We start from the raw sequence: 24,425 nt of genomic DNA on the forward strand, positions 1-24,425 counted from the left end.
GTATTTGTCAATGCCATGTCATTGTGTGGAATGTAAGAAATTGCACGTGTTTGCACACAAGAATAAGTGCATATATTGTTTGTTCGTTACTATTTCTCATCAAGTCTTTTTGTACTTTAGGGCTCCATCACACTAGTCCCAGTTGCCCCATACTGAGCCAAAGCACAATTGTCCCCCTTTGCTCCCGATCCAAGCAGGCTTAAGCACCATCACTCTTGTCCATACATCATCATGCTGTAATAAGAGTAATGTGTGGTCTTGTTTACAAGAAGTGCAGTCTTAGAGTCAGCACAACACAGAAAGCAAAGCTCAGAAAGCATGACTGCAACTTCACTGACTTTGTGGCTCAGCTTTGAGTTGTTTTAGTCAGATACAGCCCAGAAAAAGGAACAATGATTCATTTCAACGATACGTCATGTTCATGTTGTGCATCTGTGCTTTGTCTAAATGCTTGAGCAACTGTACCATCCTGAAGTTTGCATCTTCCATCTAGGCAAAGGTCAAGCGGTGTACCATGCTTGAGTATGGTACGGAGCAATGTTAATGGCATGGCATGGCAAAATGTGTGTTTTGCTCACAGATAAGTCATTTTTAGTGGGCAGCTTTCTTTCCTTCATGGAATAAACTGGACTTTGGATGGTAGGATTGCCTAGTGTAAGCGTACCATAAGATATCTAAATTAGACTTTTAGACCCTATAAATAAGTAATGTAAAACCATGTCAACCCTAATACTTTAAGATATGACCCCATTATACACTAAAGTCCATAGATATTTAGACCCAGACATTCTATCATTTTGCTTCTATTTACCTCCACAATTGATCTGTGATAAAAAAAAAAAAATCAACATGTGACTTAAGTGCAGACTTTTAGCTTTAATCTGAGGATTTTTGCAAAATACAGCATTTACCATTCAGGAATTACAACCAATTTATTCAGGCAAGCTGGGATGGGATTGGGATTGACACTAAAATGGTATCCTTTTGGTCACTACCAGAGCAAGACTACTTTAAGACCTTTGTCAATTAAATTGAAGACTTTTTACAAATAATTTAGACTATAAAGGCTTTTAAGTCTTAATTAAATAACACCAAAAGATTGGGTGCCATTTACAGAGCTTTCAGAAAGCATTTTGTTATGTTGCAGCCTGATGCTTGTCATTTTAATTCTTTTTTTCTCTCATTGATCTACAATCAGTACCCCATAATGAGAGAAAAAAAGATATCTCTGCTTCATTCAGCTTTCCCTCAACCCTGACCAGTCTCCCAGTCTCTGCTGCTGAAAAAGACACCCCCAGCATGATGCTGCCACCCCCATGTGTTGGGATGGTACAGGGTGCCTGGTTTCCTCCAGACATAACGTTTAGAACTGAGGTCAAACAGTTCGATCTTGGTGTCAACTATCCCATCTCTGAGCTCTGCAGGCAGTTCCTTTGACCTCATGGCTTGGTCTTTGTCAGGCCTTCAACAAAGAGGTGTGTGCTTTCCAAATAAAGTCCAGTCAATTTAGTTTACCATGGCTGGACTTCAATCAAGGTGTAGAAACACCTCAGCAACGACTAAGAGAATTGGAAGGCACCTGAGCTTAGTTTCAATTGTTGTTACAAAGGGTCTGAACACTTATGTCAGTTTGATATTTCAGTTTTTTATTCATAATTCATTCGTAAAAAAAAAAAAAGACGTACTTGGAGAGGAACTGCACGGCCACCCAGACGCCGGCATACATGATGCCCTTGATAAGCCAGGAGTCAATGTCCAGGTCTGCAATGAAACCGACGAGCCAGATGACCACAAAAGGCGTTCCAAGCATCACTTTCTGTCTGAACTCCTGCAGGAGGAGGGGAAATAGAAAGAAGGAAATCAGCAGGAGCTTACAAGAATCAGCAAGAAGAGGAAAGAAGTGTAAAACAAAGGAAAACCTAGGAGAAAGACTTAAGAGAGGTAAAAGAGGGGAGGTGGGCATGAACATAAGATGGATGGAGATAATGAAGAGAATTTTTAAGAGACAGGTCTAAGTTTGAGAACAGATGACACAAGTTAGAAGAGAATTCTGTATCATTAAAGGATCTGAAATCTACTGAAGGAATAAAATTGTAAGCTATAAAGTGACAGAAGTCTATTATATTACAGTGTTTAACATCTACCTAACAGTTTAGAACTAACAGTATTAAATATATCCAACTGAATCTAGGGTTTATTGCAGTAAATATGACAGGTATGCAGATAGATTTGTTAGTGCCGTTAGGCCTAAATTCCTGGGTATCAAGAGCGATGTTTTCCTACAGCTGGCTAAAGGCATTTGTAATTTACCAATTTTTAAAAAATGTCTATCAATTTTATGCATTAGGCCAGGGATGTCCAAACTTGTTCCACTGAGGGCCACATACAGAAATTTATAAGGATGTTGGGGCCATTTTAATACCCACAAGGCGAGGTACATGACATTCATTAAATCAAAAACGGAATTAAGGAGGAGCTGGGGTGGAGGGGGGCTGAAAGAGTAGCTTGCAGAGAGAGCTGCAGAGCTTGGCATGAGCAGTTTAAATAAGGCAGCATTAGAGTGATAAGCCAATAGCAGGCTCAGAGCAAATCAGCTGGCTGTCAGCTGATAAGGGCTGGCATTAGATCGGCTGATCGGGGCAGAGCCTGACTCTGTGGTCTGCCTGAGCTAATGCTAAATGCTGGATTTAACAGCTGAAAAGGCAACTAGACAGTCATTTCCAGGTTTTTGGGGATTCTGATCAGATTTCAGGGGGCCCTATTTGGCTCTAGCTGCCAGCCCCTCAGCCCCTGTCATTGGTACTGCTACTTGCTGCTGAAACCCATCAGGAAGTTAAAAAACAAGATATTATTTTGATTGACAGTATTTGTACCAAGTACAGTGTTGTCTCAGTTTAGTCACAAAAAAATCAATAAATTCTTCTTTTTGAGATGTTTGTTTACAGAATGAGTTTGGTAGCACCATATTGTGCTGAAACTATAAAGCACAAGCTCCGTGTTCAAATGCGGGCCATATTTCAGTTTATTTCTAGAATTTGCTGTGGGCCAATTAAATTGGACTTTGGGCCACATTCAGGCCATAGTTTGGACACCCCTGCATTAGGCTGACAAAAATATGGATTCATGCATAAAATAAAATAAATTTCACAGTAGTTTAACCAAAAAGGTGCCAAATCTACAACTGGCCTATGAGGATCTACCTCCTATAGCATTATACTGACACTAGGGAACTTTACTAACTTTGAAACCAGCCTCAGATCAAGATATGATGTTATTAATGGTCTATAAACCTCTTTTTATTTACATAAACATTTAAATCTCTAAAGAGTGGATGAGCTAGATTTTTTTTAGGCTAAGACTATTTCAATTCTGTCTAGTTCAACACTTTACCTTCTTTAACTTCTTTAGCAGACACGTGGAAAGAGCCAAACATTGAAGCACAGTTAAATCAAATGCATGGATTTAAAAAAACAATACTTACATAAACACACTACAGAATTAATCTAGTCTTAAGTTAAGAAAACGCTCAGAAAACAGTCAAAGTTTAGCAGAGTTCAACACGAGGTACAAGTGTAGGCAGGTGAATAATGTTGGGTCCCGTGTATGTTTACTTAGAATTAAGACTCACAGATACATTTCAAAGTCTAAAGAAGAGCATGTTGGCTCAAAACAGTGCGTGTTCTTAACAAATCTGAACAATTGCTTCCTGGTGTGCAGAACTTTTGTGCCTGCTTTGGATCCAGCACCCATATAGGGATGTGCATGTCTTACTTTGATTCTCAGCTGTGGACCCAGGCGCTTAAATCACCAGAGGTATGCTTGCTTAAAGGGAAATTCTAAAGAAGGACCTCCATCTTTAGGCAAGTTTGTAGCTTGTGTAGAAGAAGTGATTTATTATGTTTTGTGGTCAGACTGGACTGGGCAAAAGTGACTTTTTCCAGTATTTGCCAGTGTCTGTTAAATTAAACTTGACCCACTGTTTATTAGTTGTCTCCTTCCTGTCAGACTGTCTGATTGAAGACTTGAGGAGTAGTAAACAGCTGCCAAAGTGACATGTTTAGACTGAGAGGTAATCACAACCCTGGACATGCTTTGACATGGTACCAGTGCAAAAGTTCAGCCTGGACAGGCTTGTGTGAGCATGTCTGTTTGAACTGAGACAGAGGTGCTAAACCGAGAGCTACAGAGGTGTTTTTATCAGAAATATTAGACTGTTACACTTGATTCTACCTTAAGAAATTTCTTTAATCCATCAAAAATAAGCTGTAGTTGATATTTCACATAGCTTTACTTATTTACTTTATAAAAACACGTGTTTACCTTGTCCATCTTCAGTCTTTTCAGGTAGGACGGGCTGTCGTAACCTTTGGCCTGCCGTGCTTCTTGTAAGTGATTGATCATCCAAACATTCTTCCTCTGCTTTGCAAGATCTAATGGGGTTTCACCCTAAGGAAGTAAAGAACACAAGTCTTTACTCATCAAACACCAAAAGAGTCTCAGAATGATTAATGAAAGCCTTGTTTCTCTCATCAGCTGTGCTATGCAAAACAACAACAGTACGATATGCAAAGGGTAAAATTACCTTGATGTTCTGTGCATCGACGTTAGCGTTAGCATCCAGTAGCAAGCTGATGACAGTGGTGTTACCGGCCAGCACCGCCCAGTGCAGCGCTGTGTTCTTGTGATATTTGTCACCCAGATTGACAGAAACGTTGAAGGTCAGTAGCAGCCGAGTGGGATCCACACTGTCACACAGAGGGAAAAACATTGATCATGATATATGTGGTATTTTTTATTTCCCATAGACACTGTTGTGGATAAAAAATGACTGATATAGCACATGCAAATGCCACAAAAAGCAGTTCATTGATTCTAATAATGTAATCTCTTCTCTCATGGATCAATTAATCACATCACAAAAATGTAAACACAAATATTCCAGCTGTAAACTGGTGTATCAGAGCATATTTAGATGAATTTCGGCAGCACTGGGATTATTCCCACTGTGTCTGCAGTCTCTCTGATGAATGACTGCTCATTTACACATGACAAGGTTGTGTCCATGTGGCTGCAGTCAGCAGAAACAGGCTCTGACTTGTATGAGGGTTCAGGTGCTCTTGTACATGGTAATACAGTCAGACTTTTTCCAGGCATCAGTTTCTCTATTCAAACTGAAATTTTTTAAAATTCTGTTCAACTATGACCTTTTTTTATCAAGGCAGAGTTTCCAGAGAAACTGCTCATCTCAGCCTGGAGTACAAACTGATAAACTACAGAAATGATGAAACTACACACCTGTGCGTCCTGTAAGCCGCCCACATTAGAGGAGTCATGCCGTTCTGGTCCATCATGTCCACATCCTAAGAGAAAGAAGAGATTCATTGAAGGAGGTAGAGAAGAAAAGAAGGGTTGAAAGAGAAGGTTTGTGTCTCCCCCTGGTGGGAAGAACCGGTGTTTTTAGTGGTGTTGTTAGGTTTACAATGTACCGAGTCTCCAGGGCCCACAAGCCATGATTTGAGTTGGTCCTATTTTTTGGACTTAAGAAATTAAAATTCTACGTGCATAATTATGTACTCTAAACCCTCCTTTCTGTCTGCCTCAGTCAAAGCTTGTGGCAATAACAAGTTCTTACTTAGTTTTCATTTATTCATTGCCGATATATTTTCCTTCATTAACCTTGACATGTTGAAGCCTTCAAATTATTCACTTTAACAAAGACATCATGGTGCTGAATATTTAATAAATAATACTCAAAAGTTTGGATGCTAACAGTGAGGGGACATGAAAGAGAGATAAAGAGTTAGGGCTAAATGATACTGGAAATAATGGACATTGCCATATTTTTTCCTTTCTTTGATAGAAATATAATGGGGGTTTTTTTCAATTAAAAAAGAATTACAACGGATACATGCAATGTTTTTATGCACATTAATCTAAGTTTGAATCAAATGATTATAATTTGTCCTATTTGGGTCTTTGCACTACAACGTAATCACTTACAGTACTGCACACCTGTGTAGCTGCTCCATTGCACCTTTGTACATCCTATATACTGCTATTAGATTTTTATATTTACTGATTTAAGCTTCCTGTCAGCAGAAGTGCTGCTCTTTTTCAAAGAATCTACCTATTTCTATTCTTCTTACATGCTGTTTCGAACCAAAACACCAAGTCAAATTCTTTACAGGTCAAAGGACAGAGCTTGGATCAATTGGCTGAGTTGAGGTAGCACTTGTGGATCAACACTGTCAAACAACCCCAATATTGAGAGCCATTTCACTCAGAGTGCAGTTGAAATTACACTTTGGGAGTAAAAGTTGAATCAGAAATGTTTAATCCTGAACCATCAACACTACACATGTGATGTAAAATCTTTCTCGACTATGGTACTCAAGTTAAAGTAAAGGTACTCTACTTAAAACTTAAGTAGAAATAAAAGTACTGATTTCAAAATATACTCAAAAAAATTACAAGTACCCCCCAAAAAGTACTCAGTTACAGTAATCTGAGTAGATGTAATTAGTTATTTTTCACCCCTTTACTGAAAGCAGGAATCTCATTTAAGATTTGCCTAGAGTAATTGAAGCGTCTGCCTCAAGCATCATGCCGGTGTATCTATGACAGCAGCAGAGTCAAAGTGTTTGGTTCTCTGACTACTGATGATGTTATCAGATGGACTTTGATTGTACAAAAAAATCCAAATCATGATAAATAATAGAAGTGAACACAAAACATATATGTGGTAGCATGATGTGTTTCAGATCATGTGACTGACATTGCATGTCCTGCACAAGTGCACATTGCAATTACAATTGAAAAACAAAATATCGTTTACCTTGACAGAAGGCATGTTTGTTAGAGACAGAGGTGCAGATGCAAAACAAATATGGGACTGCTCTGTATAAACCAAAGGTGTATCAGTGAGGTTTTTGAAATACTCAGCAGTCTGAAGACTCTGTAAACAAATGCAAACTGGACGCTTTCTCTTATAAACAAGTCCTGCTTGCTGAATGTACATCGGCACATCTACTAATTAACTTCAACTTTAAAACAATGATTAGCCCTTCGGTAGAGATACCCTTTGCATGCAGCCTTTCTTCTCTTGTAAAAAACACTTCATTTTTTTATTACAACAGTGCTGCCACCAGATTGGAGTAAAAGTAGTTGTGGGGTATGACTAACTCACTGAGTCACAAGAAAACTGCTTTCTTCAAGAAAACACCCATCAGGGGTTGAATAGAGCTGGGGGTGTCATAAAATCTGAAGGCAATATGCTTTTTTTACACGAGTTTGTTGTTCACAATGGATCACTCTGTATGGGAGAGATGCTGTGCCTTGAAGAGATGTTTTAAAAGCCAGACTAATACTTCTTTTTTAGATTTCTAAGATGTGTAAGCAGCAACACTACTGCCCTTTAAAAACATACTCCCCTTGTATTTGCTGATGAAACCTGAATGACAGATTTTGACAGAAAATAAGATATTATTATGGATTAGATTAATATGTACCCAAGATCTCTGGTCAGATGAGTAAATGTGCTGCTGAGATAAGTAGTGAATATTTGAAAAGGATGCTCCCTTCGTGATGTAGAAACTGCAGCTGATTTTTTTTCCTACCTGTCCTTTGGCAATAAGATAAGCCACGATGGAGGTGTGGCCAAACTGGGCGGCAAGATGAACGCAGCTGCATCCCTCGCCATCAATCAAAGATGGGTCTGCACCGTATTTCATAAGCTGCACCACCATGGATAGATGGCCTTGTCTGCAAGGAGAAACAAACAAGCATTCATTTTAAACACAAACTTACAACATTTATTACAACTTAGGCACCAAGGCTCAATCAAATCTTTTAAACTGATCAGTGATCTGCCTCTAATTTTTATGGTTTTATTCTGCTGAATCATTTGCAGTTTACAAAAAAAAAACAAGCCAGAAACATAAAGGAACGAATAACTCCAGTCTCTAAGAGGATTAGGGTCAAGAAGGCAGACAGTACTCTCACTTGATCACCCACTTTGATGCAGAGTGGGTGACTGGGTGAAGCTTAACAGTTCAAAGACGAGGGTGTCATTTACTCCCACGTCTGCTGAACTGTGCTGCCTGCACAACAAATGAAGTCTCTGCTGGTGTGATACTGAGTAATTCCCATCTTTTCTTAACATCTAATACTTGTCTCAGAGGGGATGAAGGTGATTCGTCACAAGCTTTTATTGCATGCAGTTTACTGAGCTTTAAATGTTTTATTACCAATGCAAACTTTCACCCACAGGGTGATAAAGATTTGAAACAAACATGTTTCAAAAAGAACATAAAATTCAAATTCATTTATCTTTATTTCCCTGCCTGAGGGAGAGCTGTGCGGTGACTTTCACTGCACAAAAACAGTCACTTTCTGTGGAAGAAGGTGGGCAGACAAAGCCGACTGCCTGTTTTAAGCTCCTGCAGGTGTCCAAATGACCAGGATTCAGAGAGACAGAGGAGGCTGGGGGCTTTTAAAGTTTATTGGTCATAGGCTGGGGGAGGTGGAGATGTGACATAGGACTCCAGAGCGTCTGCAGATGCCTGTTGTCAAGCTTATCAATAATTCAGGATGAGTGTTTCATGCCCCCCTGTCTGCTTGGTATGATGGTGGATCTCATGTGACCTGTGTCTCTTCACCAGCTACAGCATGACCGGATGAATGTTACAAAAAAGGGACAAGGGCATAAAGACATGCAATCAAGATAAAATTGAGGATCGAGTAAAAACCTTGCCATTCATAAATATTTGTTTGTAGAAATGCAGAATTTTTTTAACAGGATAGGCAATTTGGCCCAGGAAGGTGTACAACGAAGTGAGATTCGAGGGTTATCCTGGTACACTGAGTTCAAAAACAGATTTTTTAATGTCACAAAGCTCTCTTTTGCTTTAACCACATTACTATGGTAATTGACCTGTAACTCCTAACCTGGTTGGGGTCAGGTTATGGTTGGACAGCGACAATTTGGTTATAGAGCAGTGCTGCACAAGTATTCTTACTAGTATAACCTAAAACTCTTACTATGTTCTAATCAATCACTGCAAATATGCACCAGGTTAGAAATGCATAAAAAGAGTGAGATGGCAGAATCGTCTAAATCCTTGATTCTCAGCTGGTGGGTTGGGACCCAAAAGTAGGTTGCAAAGCCATTTTCAATGTGTGCGTGGAAAAAAATAAGGGTCAAATAGACAAAAAATATATATCTTCTGAAGGATATATCTCTGTCTCTTTGTTTCTTTACATATTTTGCTCCATCTCATGTTCAAATGCTCCATTTTTCATTAAAAACATGTGGTTATGATTAAAAAGTTAGCAGTCATTTTCAGCAGCCAATCCTTCAGAGCAGCAATAGCATCATTTTTACTGCAGTAACTTTTACAGAATTATCTCTTATTATTTCAATCAGACACCTTTATCATGAGGTGAAAAAGAAACATTAAATATTACATTTAACATCCACTTCTCTGTCGGTGAAACCTGAGGCAGAAACCCTGAGTTAACAGAGAATATTTATAATCAGCTACATGGTAACAAATATCTTAAACTGGACCATGAAGCTTTACAGAGCCCACTTTCACAAATAAAGACAGGGTATGTTCAGCTTGCTTTGTGTTTTCCCCTAATATTTACTGGCAGACAGAACAGAGAGGCTAACACACGTCTCTTTAATTCAGTTGCTTTCTTTCTTAAGCGAGATTGTGCCATGGATGACTGCCTCTATGTTTGCTGCATCCTATTTGGCCTTTTTCTATTTGTGGATTCAATGGTTTCCCTCAAAATATTAAAGTCAAAAACCTAAAAACATCTCTCTCTGCTTGTTATACTGTGAACTTTACCTCATACTCCTTGCACATTACTGCACAAAAGGTTTTTGTATTGTTTTATCTTATTGGTGATCTAGACATTAGAAGGACTGATGTCAAATGTTTAAAATGTTTTTCTATCTTTACGTTAAAAGGCCATTAAATCCAAAGCTGCATCCTTGTGTGTGCAGACCTACTTTGAAATAAACCAGAGTAATGCAACAGAAGTAAATGATAACTTTCATCTAGAGGGCATGGATCATACTCCACATTTAATTCAAAAAGGTGCTGCAGATAAAATAAGCCAACAAACTGACAGATGTAATATCAGCGTGTTACCTGGTGGCCCAGTGTAAAGGTGTGGAGTTCAGGTCTCCCCCCAGCTGGTCCACTATGGCTCCCTTTGATATGTAGTACCTAAAAAAAACAAACAGTCAGATGAATCTCCATACAGCATCAAGTTAACCTTGTTTTAGAGATATGATTTAACTGTAGGCTGTAAAACTGGCTGCGATAACAATAAATAGATGGCTGACTGTTCTTTTGATACAAAAACAAGCAGAAGGACAATACTCATGCCAAGAGCTGGCACTCAGGCTAACTTTACACTTAGCGTAAAATCAAGCCCAAAAAAATAAATTACCCATGTTTTCCTACAGTTCTTATAACAAAAGCCAAATATACAAAAAACACACGTGCAGTAGAAAATAATCAGCATCTAATTATGAAAAATCTTTTCAGTTAGGTTGGTTTCTCCTCTCAAATATTTGTCTGTTCTTATATATTGAAAACTTAAAAAGCTGTGGCCGGCTGTGGAGATCAGTGGAAATAAGAAATATCACAACATTTTTGACCGTATGATGAACATTACTTCACGACTGTTTCTATTCTACACAAGAAGATGGAAACTGACTTTTAGCACCCAATCAATGTTAGATTTTAGATACAGAATGTATGAAAAGATACAACTGTCTGCCTGATAATTAGCCGTTTTCACATATCCACTCCTCAAAATATCTAGAGATATTCAGGCACCTAGAATCTATCGGATATGCACCTCACAAAACATGGCATAAAAGAACAAACTCGACTGGACTCACTTGACTAAGTCTATCCTGTTGTTGATGGCGGCCCAGTGGAGGAGCGTTACGTTTTCTTTGTCTGGCTGCCGAACATCGAAGCCCGCCTCCACCAACTCCCTACAGCGCTCGAAGATACCGTACCTAAAGAGGGAAAACGGTGAAGAGGAATTAAACACACATACAGGCATGGAACTGAAACACAATTAAATTGATATTGAACACACATGCAAATAGATTCTAACAAGACTCCCACAATGTGGTATGGCTTTAAACTAGTGCTGTCAAACAATTAAAATTTTTTATCAGATTAATCACAGGGTTGCTATGGATTAATTTTGATTAATCATGATTAAATATCATTTATTTTTAATCTATATAAATCGCGTTTCATTTTGCAAGATTGGCGACACGTTAGCCAAAGTGCTAGCAGAATGCCCAACGAATGTATACTTCGCATTAATGTGGTATTTTAAGCTGGAAGTGCTTTCAGTGAAAAGAAAACTCCTTCCTGCAGAATGTGCATAATACTTTATGTCGGCCGACTGTTCCATCTTGGGTTTTTTTTTTTTGTACTCAAATTTCCCGTCAAGAGGGCCAACGTGCTGTTTAGCGTCTTCTATATCGAGTTGGTTGGTCACTACCGGATCAACAGCCCATTTGCTCATGCGCGTCGGCATGCTCGACGGTAACCCTACTTGGACAAACTGCCGGAAATGCATTGCCAGAGACGTTTCAGGGATTTTGAGTCAATCTGTGCTGTAGTTGGGTTAATTGCGTTCAATTTTTTTATCAGATTAATCATGACAATGGATTAATCCACATTAAAGCGTTAATTTTGACAGCCCTACTTTAAACCAAAGATCCTGACCTCAAATCAAAACAACATAAAGCTGTTGTCTAATTTCAAAATATCCCAGAGAAAAAAATGCTGTCTTATCACAAAGATATGTCAACATTTCTCTTCTATTTCCTAAACATGAAAACATTACGCCCTACACTGTCCTAGCACTCTGACGTTAGATACCACATCATGTTGCATAATGCAGCATTGCACATAAGCTGTCTCCACTGCATCTGTTAAATATTTAATTACCTGACCTCTTCATTTCAATTTTCCCCTTAAACGGTGTGATGTCCAGCACTTTAACTATCAATGTGAACAAATCGAAGTGGGTTGCTTTCTTCTGACAAGCCTTTGACGGCAGTGAGTCAAATACATTTTCCCTCTGTGTTGACAGAAGTCAGAGAGTAATATTTCAACTACAGATATGAATATCAAACCGCTGTCTGTACAGTGTAAAAAAAGCTCTGTTGAGAAACTGAAGTTAAAGAAAATGAGGGATCACCTGCAGAATGTGAAGTGTATAATGCATTTTTTTTAATTAACTCCAGAAACAAAATTCACTGTATTTCCTTTCTGCAGCCATGCTGCACCTCCATGTTTTCATTCTGAAATGTTAGTAAATTCGAGTGTATTAAAGATTTCACTTATCCAGAGTGAATACACTGCAACAAACATTGACGTCAGGGGGCAATTCACAAATTATCAGAGGGCCACAGATTATACTAATCCTGTGCAAACAGTGCTAAAGACAATAAAAGAAGACGGTAAAAAAGTTGAATGAAAATTGAAAACCCTAGTGCTAGCCTTCCTAGTACTAAACAGTGTGAGGTTTTTGCAAATTACATAACAGTCATGAACTGCTTCTTAAGGAAACATCAAATCTTGACAGAGAAAAGCAGGAATAAACACATCTCATAACACATGTATTATCTACTCACTGTGTGGCTTTGACAATGTCCCAGGTGCTGTAGTCGTCCACGTGGTTCTTGCGGCTGACATTCTCGCTGTAGCCATGGTTGTAATGACTCTGAGGTTTGATCTCCTGAAAAGTAAACGACAAAAACGCAAATGAAGGTTTTCTTTGACAAGACTGTATTTAAAGGTTTAAATCACAGTAATTAAAGGATGACAACACAGAGATGCTGCTAAAATGCATCTTCCAGGGAATTCCAAAAAATGCCTTTAAAACAAACATATCAACATGGATAAGACAAGTTATATACATTTTTTAAAATATATTTATAATATACTTTAGACAAAAAGAAGACTCTATGAAGGTAAAGGTGGATTGGTTAAAAAAAAAATCAAAATATTGCAGGACTAAACAATTAAAAAAAAAACAACTTAGAGTACCTATAGAACATTGCATATGAAAATAAAGTATTGAATGACAGTCTGTGCAATGACACATTTCTATCCTTCCCTGCAATCTTCCAGTTATTAAATATACAATATCATAAATGTCAGCACTGAATCAACCAGAAAACCTTTGAAGGCCTACATGCAGAGCAAAAAAAAAACATGTTTGCAGATTTTTGAAGGAAATTTCTGCTGTTTCTTTTTTCAATAGCTGGGCTTTTCAGGGATAAAGCTCTGCTAACCCACACAGATGTTTTCTAATAATCCAGCCAGGCTGAGGAGGATAGACGGAGCAACAGTGGGAGTTACATGCTGCTCTATGAGCCAAGACCAAATAACCAGGAAATTGTTGTGACAAGTGCAACAAAACCATGAAGAAGAAAAAAAGGCTTGCAGTCAGGCAAGATGTGTAAACACCCACAGAGTTTCACACAAGAGGTCAGATCAGGAAACATAAAACTCTCATGTTGACTTGTCAAACACGGCTGTTATACCTTTATCAACGCTGGATTGCACTGCAAGGATTGCTGAAATCTAGATGTTTTATTAGTCCTACTTGAGCATTTTCTGCTATGACATGTAAATTATGTGTGAAAAATGTCTGAATCATATTGAATTAATAAAAAAAATTACAAGAGTGTTCTAAGTTCAGAGAGTAAAGTACGGCTGGCTACACACTGGATGACTTTAGGTCTGACTGTAGGCCTGATTTGGTCCACAAAAATCCGAATTCAAGGCCCAAAGTTGGTGCTTGTGGCTAGTGTTTATTTGTCCAAATAATCCTCAAGTGTCAACATTTGTTTTGCCACGCCCGATTGGGTCAGCTCCTCCCCGATGTTTGATACTTGTGATTCCAGGTTGGCATCAAACCTGGAGCATCACCACCTTTATGCTGTATACTTTCACAGCTCAGAAACATGACAGTGGACATTAACATTAAGCAACACCTAAACAAAGCACAGATCTTATATTCAAAGCCACCCACATATACTTGCTGATCATTTTTTCCCCTTTTTAAAAATTGGCATATAATTAGCATGCACAGAAGAGAGACATCCACTTGTGTATCCTTCCCAAAAAAGTACCAACTGAGATGTGATTTCTAGTAAAAAAAAAAAAAACAACAACAACAAAAAACAACCTTCATAACTGTTCATTCCAGCTTAATCTGCAGTTTCTAGCTGCCAATATAATCTTGTACTTCCTCACTCTGGGATCTTTGCAATCCATCATCTAACCAACAATAAGCCTACACACATGCAGCCCACCTGCTTTGATTACAGGATACAGTGTTTCCCCCATGTTGATGATACTTGGGTGGTCCATCCAAGTATATTCAAAGCCGCCCAAGTATATTTACTGACCATTTTTTCTTTCTTTCTTTTTTTAAAAATTCTTATAGCCACCAATGCAGAAGAGACATCCACTTGTGCATCCCTCACATAAATCTCCATCTCCAGAACTTAGTACAGCGTCATACTGTGGAAAACACTGGAATATTAACTGAAGCATTTCAGAAAGTGAGTGATGTTATTTACAAGTCTTTATACAATGTACTGTAGATCAAAACTGTCAAACGAGCAGGCACACACAAAATAAACAGAATGAGGCAGGGCAGGATGGCATCCCTGCCCTAGTATAGTTTCATTCTAGGGGAAATGCTGTCTGTATGAGCCAGGCCTTCCTTACAGTTTTGGTCTTGTTTTTACACAGTCGAATAGAAGGCACGCCAGCTGACAACAGTGATCATCCTCCATATTCGCTTTTATTCTAAAGTCACATTTGATCACAAGTTTCTGCAAGATCTCATCTCTGTGGAATCTCCACCATGAAATCTACAAATGGCAGTTGTGTGGTCATGCAGTCAGAGGATAGCGTTAAAGATTGGTTAAAATTGTCCTTACATCTGGGGTCTTGAAAATCATCTACATTGTATGGCAGCCTAACATGGCGACTACATGATGGATAGGCATCATACAGGAGCCTCTGGTAAATGCACTGTCACACAGAGAGCCTCTCTTTAAACATGTAGCACTTATTTCTATATCTGATACCATTAAAAGACGGACAAAGGACAAAGACAGGCCTGTAAAGTCAAGTTTAATCTGTCACATGTGTTGGGAGTGAGCTGCTAGTATTCAATTAGCCACCATGGAAACACCAGGGAAATCACAATTAGACTCAATTACCCAGAAACAAGGGATGCATCTTGTAAACACAAAGCAACCTCCCGGCTTTTTGCTGCTATGACTCCTGACTTTGTGAATGAGAGCTTTAGCTAACCCTATTAGCTTGCTTTAATCTATTTTCACTGAGACACACACTAGCTTTAATGAATGAAATTACATCCTCTTGACATTTAAAATGTTGAAATTTATTTAGTTCCACTTTCAGGCAGACATTCACACTTTTTTGGTTCAAATATAACAGTAAGAATATTAACAAATCCTCAAGGGGGTTAAAGATAAAGGACATGCATGGTGCTGCTGGATAGCCCGGGGCAAAAGGGGCCACAGAGACTTCAGGCTTTGCCATCTAACCTCTGAGTTGAGCCCGGGCTTCCCTACACAGCCAGGAGGATGTGCTGAGCCAGCATTTCTGCCTACATCTGGGACCGCGGGAAGAGCAGCAAAGATGCAGAGGGTGCATGACAAAGTCTAATACGGACTGATCCGTTTTCACACATGGATGGAGAATGACTCACAAGGGCTGCTGAACTATTTTAGGGCATTATCCAATTAGTGGTTAATGGTGTGACTGTCAACTTTAATAGGGTTTCTGCACAAGAAATTAAAGCGCAGATCTTAATCTGTGTTTACAAAAATCTGAATAAGATATGATTGCATGCAATGTGATTATAAACCTGTAGACTTGTTATTTAGTGTTAAGAAAATACAAAAACTGATGATGTGACAGCTGTTTGTGTGTTATTTTATTGTATTTCAGGGGACTTCAAAATCTGGTCAAGCAGGATATCTTTTACCTGTTGCAAAATCAGAGGCAATTTCAGCCAATAACCTAGACCGATGCTGACATTTTTTCTCCAGTTTGACAACAAAAAACAGATCAGAGTTGATCAAAAAACAGGTTGCTTCTTTTGCCTGATAAACAAACTCCTCTGAACCAGCAGTTAGATGTACAACAGGGCTGCATTTAATTGATACTAAACAGCACTTTGTAAGTAATCATAAGGCATAGCTTCCATGCTACCCTGACTGTGTAGTTAGCCAATCACCACCATATGCAATGGCGCCTGGAGATGCTGAGCCATTATGCAGTTATTTGGGGAAAAACACACCTTTCCATGCAAATTGGCTTTATTGCATTATGCATCTAATAATGAATGATGCAAATCCCTGATCATAAGTATAAAAATATGTGTCTGACATACCACCGTGATAATATAAATACAGGGACAAATGAAAAAGTGAGGCAAGGATCAGCCAGGGAGGGGTTTTATTTCTGGAGATGAACACAGACTGAAGAGGAGTTAGATGTGTTAGAGTGGATGTGTTAGTGACGGTCCAATTCTTTATTTCTGTACTTTTATATTGGCAATGTTGCCAGGAGGCATTTGTACTTTTCTCTGCCAAGTTTAGTCATTTACAAATCTAAATGCAGTCTGTTTTTACCACCCCATGTGGTATTCAGACCAGGTAAGCTGCCAGAGAGAAGACTGGGTTTATAAGAATCACTCTATGATTGTGACACACTCATGCACGGATGAGTTAAGCTACAGTTTTAGCTCAAGTTAGATATTTCTCTGCACTGCTGCCCTTGGCTTAGCACATAAGCACCAATTCATAGATGCTTTTTGCTTTACTTTTGGTACGAATGCTTTGCATGCTATCCCTCTAGCTTATGATAATGTTTAAAGGAAGACAAACATGCAACTTCTGTTATGCTTAGCTCAGGACGGAAGTTCTTCCTTCACCTGGGAATTTAATTGATGAAAAATGTGCACAAACACAGGACAACTGCTTTCCTGTCACTCAAGAAACATGGGGCCCAGAGCCTGTCTTTAAACCCTGTGACACCAGATGTGAATCACTTTCCCATCTCAAACTACCGTGGAGATAACCTCTGACTTTATGCCAGTCACTGCAGCTCCACCTCTCTTCTCTCCCTCCTGCCATGTCAAAAAAAGCTGATGATGGCATTTGTAACAGGAGTGATAATTGCAGCCTGTGCATTTTTCTGCCTTTTAATTATGTTCCTGCATACATGTGAAGCATACAATAACCAAGCAGACAGAAGGACTGGTAAAACTGTCAATTAAAGCTCCAATCCTTGTCACGTTAGCCATTGATTTTTAGGTTGGAACATCATCAGAGCCGGGAGGCAGCAGGCTTGGCTTTTGTCAATGGAGCTGGTCAGTGGGACAGATGGTCACCTCTCCTCAGGGGGGTGGAGGTCTCTTGGTTTGAGCTACAAAATGCTAGACAGCATCCAGCTCTGGAAATGCATGTTAATTCATGTATGGCGGGTGCAGAAAAAGCCTGAGCAAGTGATCAAAAAAGGCAAGAAAATCTCCATTCAAGATCAACAATTATGGATAAAATATAGATTATTTTTGAAACGTTGGGGCTACTGTAGTCATCTCCCATTTTGATTATACTGAATCAAAACAGATTCAGTACAGAGACAAAGCATGTAGACTAATTTATCAGCCTTTAGGAGTCTTTTGTTCTGCCTCCAAGATCAAGGTTGATCTAAAATCACTTTGCTACAGGACATACGTTTACAGCAGCACACTTTCAAAGTGTTAAAAGTCACTTTGCTGTGGTTTCAAATCCATACAACTAATTCAAAGATTTTATTTTGCAAGCAAGAAGCTGAAGATAGCATCAGCTTCCCTCACAACTTCAAGAACTAGTTCAACATTTGAAAGAGAAGAAACTGCTTTATCCACTTGTTTTACTGGTTTTAGATACTGGTTTTGCTTGTTTTGTAGGTGATATTTCTCGGAGTGAGATTGATAGACTTTTTTATTGTAGAAACAGTGTCCAGGATTGTGGCATTTTAGGAACTTCAGTATGGAGGATCGTGATAGTTTTATTCTCTGCTCTATTTCCGTCACAAGGCAACACAGTAGAACGCTCTTCAGGCTGGTCTCTTTTTTCAAAGCATGCAGGCTGCAGTGTTGATTGGCTGGAACTCGTGACATCTTAGCCAACTGGGTAAAGTTGTGGGCGGGACGTTAGATGAGTATGAGTGAAGGAGGCCTGAGCTACAGGGGAAGACTGTGAATTAATCATATTGGTGATTGGTAGAATAAAATGCTGATAATGCTGATAATGGGTATAGTCTATGTGTGGGAAAGCCTGAATGTAATTCAGTAAAAGGTGGCCAGATCAACAAAAAAACAACCAATTAAAAACAGGCATTTTCAAAAGTGTGTCTCTCCTTTCACACATCAGCAGTGCCTGTTTTTTTAAAAGCACAAACATTTATGTATTCAATACCACTTGTGATTATTGACAGGATCACACAGCTGGTGTCTTCTTTGTGGTGAAGAAGTGTCAAATAATGTGTTCAACAGACTTGTTGATGTGAGCATGCACTCAGCTTGAAGTAGAAATCCTGAGTTAAAAGAGAAAGTTCATAACCAGTTTGATGACACTTGATATCTTTAACTGGAGCTCTAAGCTTTGTTAAGGAAACTTAATCAAAAAAAAAGCCTGGGTATGTTGAGCTCAGTTTGATGCTCAACACACAGGAAGCCCGACTGAAAACCAAAAGACAAAATTAAAATTAAACAGTGTATTTTGTATTTATGGAGGGTTTTATCATTAGGTCTGTTTGTTGTGCAGAGAAGTACGCCCCACTGCCAGTAAAAAAACAGTGAATGACAAAGAGTGATTCTGAGAGTCATTTTATTGTGCTATTCATTTTGTTTGTTTTGCGGTTGCTCCTGCATTCCTCTGAGAACAAACTGTACAGAGCAGGAAAAATGCAAATGTGCAGAGATCAATTGTCATCATCTGTAACGTCAACTAAAGCCTTCTTGATTCATGTTTACAATCAGCTTTAAGAGGGTAGAAAGCAAATAAACACATACATTTTAGCTGCATGTGCAATCACAGCCTCACTCTGACTGTTAGACTGCTCTGCTATCGTTCTCTCTCTTTCTCTCTCAGGCAGCCACAATCAGATGTGATCTAATATGAGAGCCATTCCATGATTTAATATTCAAGGCACATTTTGTTTCCACATATCAGGAGGAAGCTGGGGGAAACACTATTTTTATGAGGAAATTAACGCGAATGCTCAGAGGAAACAAAATGTCTTTCCAATTTGCACAATAAGTGAACTATTTATAATAAACAGCTGAGGTGATTTAACTTCATGTGCCTTTGATACAAGTGCACTAATTTACGTTTTCAAATGAGATTTGAAGTCAAGGATGTTTATCGTCATTTCTCAAGAGAGTAAATGTTTGAACTTGACATGTAAACGAGTGCAAAAAAATAATAATTCCCTGCTTTGTGAAAGTTTCTGCTGCTCTAATTCAGGTGCCTCATACATTCAGACACAGCCAACTACAAGATGACCCAGATTCAAAGCTGCACCCTGCTGAAAGGAGGAACAACTTTAAACAAAGTCAGTGCACAAATAAGAGGTAAATGAATTACCTCATAAAAAGGCTGTCTTTAGGCATAATCCTTCAATATGACAGGTAGATTTGCAGCCAAAAGGAAACACTATGAGGGCAGCTGTTTAATGATTTACGGAAGCTGGACGCTTTTACACCCCTCATACAACACAACACTATTGGAGAAAAAGAAACAATGAAATCAATATCTACAGCTGATAAATCGGATATAAATATCGGCAGTATATAGGGCCCTATGATTTTTGCGTTAACGGAATCGTGGAATTGGCCAATAAAAAAAGGAATTTACAACTTAACACGGAAATCGCGGAAATTGAATGAATTTGATTGAAATGCTGTGTTTTTTGGAAAGAGGAACATATATCTAGGAATATGTTCCCGGGGGAACACTAAAGTGGGGCACAACTCACTTCACAAACACTCACCCCGCCCCGTCCTAAACAATAACAGGATATCAAAGCAGCTGCACGAAACACCGGCAAACATCACATAGCTCAACACGGGGCATGAGCACCGTGCAACATAATGTTGCACCTTCAAGAAAAGTCATCCATGCTACGAGTCATTTTGCCTCACCACACCTGAGAGTCACGGAGAGAGGGAGGAGTGTCTGTATGCAAGGCACACCGCTCACCCTCGGAGGCTTTAAAATCGAGTCGGACAGACTCGAAATTTTATGAAGTCCCACAGTCTAAATGATGTTAAATTCGAGTAGCAGTTAGCTAAATAATTCCTCCCGTAGATACTATAGTTCCCTTTGGTTGCTTAACGAGCAAATACGTAGTGCTCTGATATGAAGCAGACGGACAGACAGCGAGGATGGAGAGAGATGATGAGAGAACGGTTAGCTACAGTCAGGAGTAGAACAATGCAGCATCAAACTGCATGCACTGTTACATGTTGAGAGAGTAAAGAAAAGTTTAGGTAACAGGTTTACTTTTAACCATTTACATTTAATGTGACCTTCTTCAGTTACTATGACTCTGTGTTTGAGAGAACAGAAGGATTTCTTTATTTACATTATAAACATCAGTTAGGACCCAGTGTGATTTTAAAGGCGGATGTGTCTTAAAATGTTGGAAATATATCTGACAGTTACACTGGTTTTATTTATTTTATATCAGGGTAATTCAAACAACGGCTCCTGGGCCAACTGTGGCCCTTTATCAATAAATTTAAGGTTATTTCTATTTAATTAGTGAACGTTTGATTTATTTACATAAGCAACACACTCTTTTTATGGTAAAATTACTGGAAAGGTTAAAAAACGGAATTCCAAAAAAACTAAAATGGAATTTGGCAAAAATTAAACTGATTTTATAGAGTCCTATAAAACCTCAGACAGCATGACAGTAGCATGAATGTAAGGAACATCATCTGACCATAACCAGTCTTCTCAGACTCCTGTGGCTTTTTATATGCAAACTCAAGAACTTACTCAGCCTCGAACTCAGAAACCAGACTCACAAGACTAGACAATTAAGTTTTTCTGACATTTCTCATGCTTCCTTTCAGGTCAAGAAGAGACATCCTGACAAACAAACTCAGGAAGGAAGGAATCAACAATTCATTGTGTCAAGGGAGCAAAGAGCACTTGGTTAATTAGATTTCCATTAATTAAGAGGAACCCCCACCTTCTTGTAAATACAGTGAGTGGTGTAAAATGCCACAGACAGGAACTATTTTAGCTATAATACAGAGGGGAAGAATGCTGTTTAAATGCAAATGTGCAGACAACTTAGTGGACAAAAGGAGTAAGATAGAAAAAGCAATTACTCTGTGTAGACAGATCAATATATCCTCTCAGAGCTTCTTTATCCCATGAAGAAAAGCTGCATCCTCAAATGGCTTTAGTGCATTGTTTATATACCCAATGATGTTCAAAACAGCAAACTGAGTATGACTAGAGTCTGAAGAGTCATGAGGAAGGTGTCACAGCTCAAGTACATTCCTGTAAACATAACTGTCAAACCACAAAATTCCTGGACTTACGTAACAAATATATTTTCAGTTCCCTTAAAACACCATCACTACTATCTCTACTAAACTGGACCTCTTACCATCATCAAAACTGTGAGGCAGAAGGTTGAATATATTAATAACACAAACAATGAATCAGAGTTTTCTCAGCTAGGGAGTCCCGATCAGGTGTTCCTTTGTTTTTGCTGTCAATACTGATAATCTATGAGCCACAATAGCAGTTACCAATCATGTATGTGTTTTGATAAAGCAGCTTGTCTCAAGTCATTTGACAACTAACAAGATGCATTACAAAGTTTGTGTGAATCTAAACATGTCTGCTTTTAGTGTAGGGAGTTCACTGACCTGCAGTAGCAGCAGACAAGTTGGAAACAGGTAGGCCTGTACTTTGATTGATCTGAAAACATTCACACTCTGTATTAATTTAAAATAAATGATTGCAAATATCAAAAATAATGCTGGGGGTCAATCTGATCACTTGGTTAGCACTTTCATGTCTGCAGCTTCTGCTGCTGTTACTGCATCTCAGTCCTTCACTTAAAGCATCCGTGTTAAAATCTCCAAAAACTTTGATTTCAGTCCCTTTAGTTAAAAAAAATCCTCTATGTTGAAACAGCAGATTAAAATCGGTTCACTTACTTAGAGTAGCTGTTAATTTAATGTAAATTTTGGTGCTTTTAAGATCCAGTTGGTAAAATGAATTTTAGGTGAACGGAAAGTCAGTTGTCTTTTTTGCAGGATACTTGTTGCGTTGCTCCTTTGAAGGTTTTTGCTCTGCTCTGTTGAACAAAGGAAGTGAAAGCATGTTGTTGACTGAATAAGGATGGCTTATGTGGTCCTTTAATCAGGTTACGCTGCCACCTGTAGGAGGTCCAAGCATACAACAAAGCTAAGTAGACTGACCAACCAATAAACCTGCTGCTATATCAAAACACTAACTTTAATCGGAACCATATTGGTGATCGGCTGATCTCACTCATAGGTAATCCTCTGCTAGAAACCTGATTGAGGCAACCCGAGTTAGAAGAGCTTTTTCAAGCGAACAGGTGCTGCATTTTAGTTTGAGTAGAGTATTAACCCCAGATGATCAGTTTGGGTGATCACAGACGAAGCATTAATTAGAGTCTACCAGTCCTTTTTTTTTTTTTTTTTTTTAAGTCCAAAACCCGCATTTGTAGCAGTTTCCCCCATATAGTCCACAGCCTCCCAAGGATTTTTTGTCTTCTTTTTTAGGAAAAAGTCAATATCCCGAACCGTGCACGAGAGAGGCCTTCACTACTATGTTTCATCAGTAAATGCACCATTTGAGGAGCCATGTCTTGTGCCAACACAATGTTTTGTTTACGTTTTGCTGTTGCTCTTGCTGCTGATTTTATCCTGTACTCCTGCACTTACGGATGATGGTTGTGATACTTCATCCCATTGACAATCTGACTCCACACATGCAGTTCACTTGTAATTTTCACCCCTTATTGAGTAAAACCTTTCAAGATTGTTGTGATGTTATTGGAGCATCTTAATGAATACTAGGGCTGGGCAATTAATCGGAAATTAGATTAACTCGCAATATGGCCTGCTGCAATTTTCAAATCACAGAAGTTGCAATATTTCTTTAACTTGAAATGTGTTAAAATACCAGTTTAATAAATCTTCTTTTTTTGCAGCCGTAGAGATTTTATGCACATCATGCAAACATTCACGTATCAATTCTTTTTATAACAGTTTACAAAAATCCTCCTTTTCATGTTTTATGTATGTTTTTTCTTAATCAAAATGAGTGAAACAAAAATGATAATACCCCTAAACAAAGAAAATGACTTCACATTTGTAATACGAGCAAAAATAGTTCTAGCACATTCTATCTTAAACTGATGAATCCTAGCGTTACTTCACGAAAGCCATACCCCTGCTGCGATCAGCTGGTAGCCAGCCTCACCTGCCCCACCCCAGCCTCCTCCTTTATAGCTTAAAGCTTGTTGCACCCTCATATTCAGATTCATGCTACTATGGATTAATTGATTTAGAAATCATTTCATTGCTTTCAGTACACAAGGTCTTACTTATGGACTTATTTATTGCTTGAATTTGTCAAAAAATACACAAGATTAACCCAAAAATAATAGCATATTTAAATTGCGACCCCTGTGCCACTCCTACCACCCATGTCAAGCGTCATTCTGTGGGAAACATTATAATGACTAGCTGCTGATCATTTGGGGCATCTCTATTCTTAACAAAAATATTGGTCCGCAGATTCTGTGTCAACTTTGACCTGCATTCAAACTCCACACAAGACCAATTTAGATCCATGTACGTGCAGATAACCCAACACTTCTGTTTGTAAAGTCTTATCATATAACACAGCAGTTTCTCAGAACCTCAAAATGACACAAGGCTTAGCGTCAAAGGATGAAGGTTAAGATTACCAAGAACTCTATCTCTTTGTCTGGTTTTCCTCCTTTTGTGCAATCTAGAAGAAATCTGAGCAATCCAAGTTACAGGCGTAACATATGGTCCTCCACAGATGCAGCTGTTACAGCTAATTAGACCATGTTTTTTCCATTTTAGAGCCATGAATGTAACTACAGTCAATATCAATATGTTGGCAAATCCATGTGTGGTAATTTGACTGCTCACTGTGTAGCGATATTAGCATTGGAGATTCAAAGGGGCACAATATATGAGAGAACACTTGGGTCACTCTTCAACAATTATGGAATACT

At 38.7% G+C, this 24,425-nt stretch overlaps 1 protein-coding gene across 1 annotated transcript in view; it reads right to left on the minus strand.

Annotated features, from left to right (window-relative positions):
• zdhhc17 (zinc finger DHHC-type palmitoyltransferase 17) overlaps positions 1 to 24,425 on the minus strand; it is a 51,257-nt gene that overhangs the window by 24,224 nt on the left and 2,608 nt on the right. Inside the window, exons 2-9 of the mRNA XM_041781143.1 lie at positions 12,686 to 12,789; positions 10,922 to 11,044; positions 10,161 to 10,238; positions 7,617 to 7,761; positions 5,296 to 5,360; positions 4,583 to 4,745; positions 4,321 to 4,446; positions 1,686 to 1,828 (exon numbers count right to left, since the gene is read on the minus strand). Coding sequence (XP_041637077.1) covers positions 1,686 to 1,828; positions 4,321 to 4,446; positions 4,583 to 4,745; positions 5,296 to 5,360; positions 7,617 to 7,761; positions 10,161 to 10,238; positions 10,922 to 11,044; positions 12,686 to 12,789 — 947 coding nt within the window. The remainder of the gene's footprint in view (positions 1 to 1,685; positions 1,829 to 4,320; positions 4,447 to 4,582; positions 4,746 to 5,295; positions 5,361 to 7,616; positions 7,762 to 10,160; positions 10,239 to 10,921; positions 11,045 to 12,685; positions 12,790 to 24,425) is intronic.

The sequence above is a fragment of the Cheilinus undulatus genome, linkage group 23 (assembly GCF_018320785.1).
Source record: "Cheilinus undulatus linkage group 23, ASM1832078v1, whole genome shotgun sequence".
Lineage (NCBI taxonomy): Eukaryota > Metazoa > Chordata > Actinopteri > Labriformes > Labridae > Cheilinus > Cheilinus undulatus.